The sequence below is a fragment of the Aphelocoma coerulescens genome, chromosome 1 (genome assembly GCF_041296385.1).
Source record: "Aphelocoma coerulescens isolate FSJ_1873_10779 chromosome 1, UR_Acoe_1.0, whole genome shotgun sequence".
In the NCBI taxonomy this organism is placed as follows: Eukaryota; Metazoa; Chordata; class Aves; order Passeriformes; family Corvidae; genus Aphelocoma; species Aphelocoma coerulescens.
In genome coordinates, this window is record NC_091013.1 from 84,228,519 (window position 1) to 84,237,348 (window position 8,830).

Consider the following 8,830-nt stretch of genomic DNA (forward strand, 5'->3'; position numbering starts at 1 on the left):
GTTAAAATACCACTGACCTGTTTTTTTGTCAGAATTGTGTTTGAATACCTGGATAAAATCTGAAATCTGGTATTGTCAGAAAAACAATTTCTTTTAATGATTTTAGTGAAGAGATATTAAACAGCTTTATTATTGATCAAAAGGAAAATATAGTAGAAATTATCATTATTATTAGCCTTTTAAATTTCAGAATTGGTTTCTGGCTTCCTAAAGATGCTTATAAATTAATTAAGTCCTACGAGAAATATGGAAAAAAAGGGCTTTTTAAGTGAACTCTATGATTAAAGTGCCCTGATGAAGTCATAATATGCTTTGCTTTTTTTGAACTATGTATGGGTAGGACCAAAGTTCTATTCAATCTTTACTTGGATCCATAGATCCCAATTAGAGCTGTGCCCACCTTGCTCAAGGATTTAGCATTGTGTATGCATTACTTCCTGATAGAAATAAAGTAGCTTAATATTTGATTACTGGAGGAAGTATTGGAATATGGTAATCACATATTTGACTTCATCTGCAGGTATAATGCACTTAGGTATGGTGGAGATGGCAAAACTGTTTTTCACCAGTGATCTCACTGGAATTACTTCTTAGCAAGCAAGTCTGGCGAGTAATATGCTGATTCTGTAACAAGGAGAAAAAATTGTAAAAAAAAAGCTACACTACAAAACAAAGAGAACAAAATTAAGTGTGTCTTTCCACTGTGGTGTTACGTCCCTTAAGAAAATCTAAACATTGTACTGTAGCATTCCTCCCCTCAAAAAGCCTCAGGTGACACAAATGTGGGACTACATAGCTGAGGGAGGCTGGAGAAGCCATGAGTTGTAGTTTTTGAGATTAAACTACAGAGTTTAAGGTAGCAGCAATATGATGCTACCTCTCGTTATCTCTGCAGAATGCTTTGCTCCTATGGCCCTCACTCTTTTATTCAAGTTTAAAGACAATTTAACTGTTGACCAAAAAAAAGTGTCTTATTACTGATGTAGAACTTACTCCTTCAGCTGAGATTCCCAGAGCTTCCAAACCAGAAGGTTTCATGACTGCTGATAAAGGATCAGAATTTCTTCTTGACATTGTATTTTTGAAACCTACACATGGCTGGGAAAACTAGGCTCCCTACATGTAGGAATGCCCCTTGTTTACTTCTGGAAAAAGGAGCCCTTTCTTAACTCTTGAATACATTCTTTGGTAGGTAATAAACATGCATTGTATTTCTCTTGGCTTGTTAGGGAGTAAATAGGATACTAATTAAAACCTTGAATCTCTTTTCCAAACTTCCTCCCACAGCAATATCCAGATTCATACAAATTTGTATGACTCAGACAAACATTTGATGAGATTCAAACCAACACGCAGCATTTTGTTTTTCTGTAACTTGAAGCAATTACAAACTACAGTTGGATTTTTTCCAATTAAAAATATGAAACATAATCTCATTATTTTAATAAAGCAGAGTGTTTGAATCAAAACTATGAACTTTAAATTAATGAGTGCCTTCTAAACTCTGGACACATGTGAAACTGAAAGAGGTCTATTACAGAAGTTTAAAATCTATATTTAATGAATACACCCACTACATCTATTAAATTGGCAAGATAATGTGTGCAGCCCTCTCTTTTACTTCATAACAACACATTCAACATTGTCATTAGCTGAGAGTTTTACTAGACATTGCAAATACACTTCAGCTACACTTTTCAATTGCTTTTGGACTGTGTATGGCTGTGTAAGTATCACACTTGCCAGTCTGGTCTAAGTGCTCGTGTTGTGTGGGCATTTCTGGTGTCTACTTTTATGGCTTGAACTTTTACGGTTGCAAAAGTTACAGTGGTGGGTATTTGGTTTTATTAACTTTGGCATAATTCCTTCCTCATTTCATTCAGCTTTCTCCTGGAAAATGCATAAACATGTGACATTTCTAGTCTTTAAATGTCATATCATGTAACAGAAGAAATTGTTTGGCATTGAGTAGGTCCATCCAAACAGTGGGATAAAAGAACTTGTCTTACATATTTTTGAGTGCCAGGGTCTTTCTAAGGTTTCCATTTCTGTCTCTGCCCAAGCTTCCTTTGGCCAAATGGTGCCTCTATATCTCTGTAGAATCCCAAAGTATTAATAAACTATAGTAATTTCAAGCAGGAAAAAGTTAATTGATTTTTTTTTGGCAGATCTGTGCATGATATGTTCCTTTCAAATCGGATGGGCTGGAGAATCCACTATCCGTCTGCAGACTTATACATTTTAGTCTTAGCTCTTTTTTATGTGAGAGCTCTGTAGTTACAAGTTTCATTAAGATATGTAGCAAACAGTTGCCAGGTAGCAGTGGACAACTGTTGTTCTGTAAGTGAATGTTGAGTGTATTTTCCAATGCAGTTTTCCCCAAGTTATTCTCAGTAGAGAACATCAACAGGAACATCATTTGAGATGTTGCTTTTCATAATCACAGTATATCAGAATTTGATGCAGCTGGTGCCATTCAGCCCACAGCAAAGATGCTCTGCAAATAGAAAGCACAACTTCATAGTTATACATTATAAAGCCAATACACACCTTCTGGTTTTCATCCTCACATGTTATGTGGGAATCTCCTTCCTACTTGTTCCATTTGTTTATGCCATAAACACTGTCTGACTAACATATGGTCAGTGAAATTGCTCTAAAGCCAAATGTGCTTTTATTTTTGCTTAAGAGTTAAGAAGAGAGTTATGGAAGAACCAAAACATATTACATGGTATTTTTTGTGCGCTGGTGGCTCTTACACCTGTTTTCCCTTCCCCCTTTCTTCATGATTGATTCTTTATCTTGATGAGATGTGATGGAAGGGTGCAAACAGGCTGATGCTGTGGATGTTTACGCTAATGTGTAATAGCTAGAAGGCAATATATTCATGGAAGGGAAAAAAGACATTTCCACCACATACAGGGGTCATATAGAGGCTTTTGAAAGCTGTTTTCTAATACAGGACTGAAAACATGACATGACAACTGGTGTATCTGAGTTAATACTAGGGTACCTTGCCAGCCAAAGCAGTTAAAACCAGAAGTGTTTCTGGTCCAACATGATGGATTCTGTTCCTATAAACGTAGTTTCAGGGGGTGGGACTGGCCATGCTCAAAGGGCTTAGTGGGCCTTATGTTCAGACTCCACTTGGCAGGGCCAAGTTCTCATTTAATTAACTAGGCAACTATTACAGCGACATTTTACAAATTGAATGCAATTGTACAAACCAAAGTTTTTCAAGTTCATAGGTAAAAGTCATTTAAATGATTGTCTGACTGTGAAGCCATCAATAGGCTTTGTTCATTTTCAGTAATTTTATGTCATTTTTAGATTATTAGTTATATAAATTAATTGAAAGTAACGTGTTTTTGCCCACTGTCTCCTGGGCAGCATGCAACAGCCCCTTCTACTCTTCCTCAGCTTTTATTCTTTCCTCCTAAAAATCAGCGACAACAGAAAAAGTAAAGCATCTTCATGCAATTTCATATCTTTCATTTCTCTATGATTTGCAGGCCAAATCTATTTACCCTGTAAGTACAAGAACACTTTAACTTGATGCTCTGCCAGCTCATGCAGAGATTCGGAATTGAAACTGAATCTCTCAGACGAGCACGAAGATGTGGGTTACTGACAAATACGTGCATTCATCTGTATAGTGCACACCACACGGAGCTGGAAAAATATTGAATGATAAAGCTTTGTAAAAAGCCTGAACCACTCAATTATGTGTTTGTTGCAGTTTTGTTTTTCGTGAGGATATTGACTCTGAAGCCACTGTTTCTCCTGTTGTGCTTTAGGTGCTGTAGCAGTTCTGATCCCTCGCCTAGACCTGGTGATTTCTTTCGTCGGAGCTGTCAGCAGCAGCACTCTGGGATTGATTCTGCCACCTCTGGTTGAAATCCTCACTTTCTACAAGGAAAACTTAAGTTTGTGGACAATATTCAAAGATGTTTTTATAGCTGTCATTGGATTTGTTGGATTTTTAACAGGGACATATGTGACGGTTGAAGAAATAATTTATCCTGCTTCCACAGTTCTTGCTAATGCAACAGGGAGCTTTCCTGAAGATTTAAATGCTACAGACTTGGTGGTTGGGCTAAAGTAATTAACCAGGCACTGTGAACTATTCTGTTCTTTAACAAGAAATTCTTGACTCAGGACCTGCTTTCAACTACTGGTACTGTGTAGAGAGGTACAGTTTGTAAGAGATGTAGGATATACATGTGAAAATACATTATTTTTTAAAAAAGTAGTTATATATCTCTTCTGGAGTTTGAATGGAAAGTTACAAGCTGTTGTTTATCAGAGCAATATTACTTTCATGCAAAAACATTCAACATCACACATGATAAGCAGTTTATTTTTGTACATTTTGGTTAACTGTTGCCCTGACCCATTTTTTATACAATTTCTTTATCATTGATTTCGACTATACAAAAGTATGAAATACTGTATTTTTTATTACCTGTTGCTAGAAGTCTGTAAACTACATATCTATATTTCTATTGGAACATATAATAATTATTTTTGCATTCTTATGTTCTGCCTTAAGTAGTACCTAACATGCCCTTTACATATTTTTGCTTCTTTTGTCTATTTTGGAAGAAAAAATAGTAAGTATATAAGTTTGTAATTGGGTAGAAATTAGTTTTGTTTAGTAAAGCCTGCGTGCTGAGACCCCATGTGCAATCCTGATTTTCAGGGTTCATATTTGACTTTCTGTCTTACGCTTCATAGACGACTTTCACTCCAAATGTTGAAGCACTGTTTTTGGTCTTGTTTTCTAAAAACACTATTTATCATACTCATTCCTGTTATGAAGAAACAAACTTTTCTAAGGAATATTTTTAATCATAACATTTCCTCAAGAAATATGTTATGCCAGAACCTCTGCACTGTAGTAATACAAATTAAGATAGAAATGTATGTAATATTTTGCCTGCCTTCAGTATATTCCACAGAATCTACCATGTGGTAATCTACCATTTGGCATTACAGTGCTAGAGTAATATACTGCTAAATATAGCTATATTTATATTTTCTTTTAAGAATATTTCCCTGTCGTCTACCATCTGGTGACTGTAATGAGCGCTTTTATCTCCATGTTGATGAGGGTATTTCTGATAGGGATTTGTTATAGCATGTAGTTTAAACTGCATGTATTTGTTCAAGCAGTAGTTCTGAGTAATGCTCTAATTTTGGTTTTAGCGTGGACAAAGTCAAATACTTGGCAGGCACTTGGAAGGGATGAGTCTGTGCCTGTGTGATACCATAGAATCAACCTTTCTTATGGAGGTGCCACAGTGGAGCAAACACAGGTAGTTAGCAGAGAAGAAAAAGGTAACTTCAGCTTTTCATCTTGAAGGTTTTACAGTCTTTAAGCTGTTTTAAAAGACATTGAATCTCAGTGTTTCCATCTCTTTCAGAGTGAATCTGTTGCTTACCTAACCCACACACTACACACTGATAGAATATATTTCTGTGTGGCATATTTTACTTGACATTAAATACTTCTACAAGAAACATCTTTAATAGGACTGAGAGGATTTAAATGCAAGTTATTTTTCCTGTTAGTTTTTCATCTTTCTACTTGTGTATTGGGAGAACAAAGGACTTTGAAGTCCATTCATATCATCTGTTCTGCATCACTTGTGTCCTGGTGAGCAGCTCTGAGAAGGTGCTTCTACCAGGGTGCCGAAGGATTTGTCCAGTTCAGAGTTTGGTGGTGATTTTGGAAGGTGCAAGTGAATGCTGCCATGGTTCTGTCAATGAGTATTTCCTGAGCTGGGTACCTACAGCCTACACCGTGCTACCCAGTGAATGTAACATATCCTTGTGAACGTCAGATAATTTGTTCAGAAGCTTGATAGGTTTGAGGGTTCTAATCTTAGCCATCAGAGCTTGGAAAGGCTGGCCCAAACACAGAGCCATGCACATCTTCCTGCTCTGTCTGACCACAGTGCAACCTGTCAAGGCACAGGTTTCCAGAGCAGTGTGTGGCCACCAACTGACCAGGTATGAAGTAGTGCTTTTATGCAGCTGGCCAGTGCCACCAAGTCTAAAAATGTTGTATCTTTTGAATCTTTAAAATGTTTATGAATATATTTTGCACAATGTGAATTTTCTCCTACAGTGTAGGATTTTTTAACACTCATACAACGCATTTGCATGGCCTGCTCTTTCAGACAGAAAGAGTCAGGAATCAGAGTGTCCTGCTTTGGCTAAGATTAAAATGTCATGTGGTAAAAAAACTGAGTCTGACTAATAAGAGTGTCCTGTGAAGCATTGCCAAAGATTTGAAAGAGAGGAAATTCTGACAGAAACCTCATCTGAATAAGAGTGTTCATTCAGCTTTTAAAGTACTGTAATATTAGTTGCAAGTTAAGAGGCAGGGAGTGAAACTGAGAGATTTCTTAGGTATGGTTTACATTAAGGTATATATTTAAGATGGAAATGTACTTTAGCACAAGCTAAATTAAACTGCAAAATGTGTGTGATTAGCTTATGTTCCTGACAAGGAGCAGAAAGCTATTGTATTTATATACTGTATATGAACTTATATTTTACAATATAATATTGTTAACAGTTTAAATGTAATTTAATCATTAGCTGCACTACAGGTAACTGGATAATTTTCTTGTCTGTAACTGTTCATCCTCAAGTATTGGGCAAAAAAGAGGGTGGGTTTGCCTGATGTTCTGTAAAACTTAAATCTTCTGTATGAATAAAACTACAAATTACCTTGCAAACTCAGTGCTATCTTGTATGTCACCACTACTGCATCACTAGAAGAAATAGCTGTCCTAATGCAGAATTTACCTTTGAAGTTGTCCAAGGAATGGTGACTGGCGTGAGACTCACAGGCAAGTTGCAGAGCTTATTTTTCATTGATAATAAATCTAATTTTAAAGTCACGTAGATACTCCTGAAAAATCCCACCTCCACTCCAAGGGTTTTCATGAGGACACAGTTAAAGTTAGGCTTCTACATCTTTTTAGAGGTGCTTTAGTAAATAACTTAACTTGTAAATGTAAGAAGAGGTACAGGTGTTCCCACTGAAATTCCAGTTCCTATTTAGAAAACCCCAAAGAAAAATCCAGACTTTTTAAAATTGGACAAGCCCTTACATATTTGCTCTGGACTTGGCCTTATCTGTAAGGATGGAGTGCTGTCTATACATATTGACAGAGAAGGGAAAGTGTTAACTTGGAAAATTATTGACTAGAAGTGAGGAATGAGATTAGTTGATGAACAACCTAAAGGATTCCACTCAGTTCATCTTAGGGAGAGTGAAAGGTAAGAGGGGCATAATGGAAAGGTGCTTATTCTATTAATTCTATATTAAAATGTTTCCAGACGAGGGTCTAGAGAAGCTGTATACCTCACTCACTACCATTCCATAACTGCTGGAATGTATTATGAGCCTTGTCAGACCTCCCATTCTTCTGCTTTAATTCATTTGGTTCTGTATGGATTAATCAGTATTTCTGCTCCTTAACGGGTTTCTCAAGTGTCAAAGTGTTCTCTGGTGGAAAACCAAGCAATGCAGCCAACATCTGTTGAAGTTCACTTTTCACACGCTCTCTGTGGGAGAAACCACTGCAACATCTTGGTGGCATTTCAGGAAGGGAGAAGAACGTTCTCCATAGTTCTGTGTGTTATCTACAGATGTTTTGGTCATCCTGGACCATCTTAACATAACACAAGAAGTCTGAATCCTGCCCACAGTTAGCTGAGTTACCCTTCAGACTCCCACATATTTCTGATTAGTGTAATGTAGATCTGTGAGCTGACTATATCCCTGGACATATGTACTGAGACTAGTCTAAATATTAGTTTGTAATCAATATTAGTAGCTCAGGTTTCATCTCCTAGAATGCTTGGATGAGTAGCATCTGATAGCAGTCATTTTTTTACTCTTGGTTTAATTTGTTTTTCCTAAAATGCTTTTCTTAACAATTAAGCATTGGATCTCAATTTACAGTTCCACAGATTCACTCCAAGCAGACAGTAGCTGGGGTGTAGAAAGCAGCATCGAAGTAGACATTCTGAGTTTGAGTTCAGCAAGCTTCTCTGCATGCAAAAGGAGGTGCCTCTCAAATTACAGATAAAGAATCTGCAAGGTTATATGGCAAAGCACTCATCTCCACAGACACAAAGGAGCAGAGGCACAATTGTGAGTGGATGAACCCCACTTCAGAGAAATTTTACCTTATTTCCCATTCTTACAGGGTAAGTGTTAATTTCAAAGGTATAAGTTTCACAGGTTGCACCGAATGATTGAGGAGCCTGTCTTGTAGCATGGCAAGGAAAAGGAACAGGGGCCTTTGGTGTGGCTAAAGACCAATCTCTGTCAATGCAAAGGAATGGGGGAACCTAAATATCCTCGTCAGAGAAATGGAGCCCCGACCCGGCTGCTTCTGGGGTTTTCACAGCACTACAATCAGTCCATGGTCCAGGTGAGAGAATCATCAGAAAGGGTTGACTGGGGAGCCTCTCTGAGGATCACTGTATAAACTGAGAGCATTACTGCTTAAAGGGACAGGGAGCATCCTGTAGGACAAATGGGAACTGTATTTTGGGTTTGTACAGGACTTGTAATGGAATTTTAGGGTAGGAACAGAAAGTGGGAGAAGAGAGGAATCAAAGTGTATTGGAAAAAACTGCCTTTTATGATTCTGTGAATGTAGAGATAAAAGGATCCAGTCAGCCCCATGTGAGCAGGGAATGGTCAATACAGGTGTCAGTCCATGCATGCCCCGTGCCTGACCAGTGCAGTCTCTTTTGTCTTCTCGCTGAACTAGGACTGAATCCAGCTGTGCCTGAGCTC

General features: G+C 37.6%; 1 protein-coding gene across 1 annotated transcript in view; it reads left to right on the forward strand.

The window, feature by feature from the left end:
- Positions 1 to 6,723, forward strand: part of SLC36A4 (solute carrier family 36 member 4) — a 727,208-nt gene extending 720,485 nt beyond the window's left edge. The window contains 1 exon segment of the mRNA XM_069015488.1: positions 3,798 to 6,723. Within this exon segment, the coding sequence (XP_068871589.1) occupies positions 3,798 to 4,105 (308 nt within the window). The 3' untranslated portion in view covers positions 4,106 to 6,723.
- The last annotated feature ends 2,107 nt before the right edge of the window (positions 6,724 to 8,830 follow it).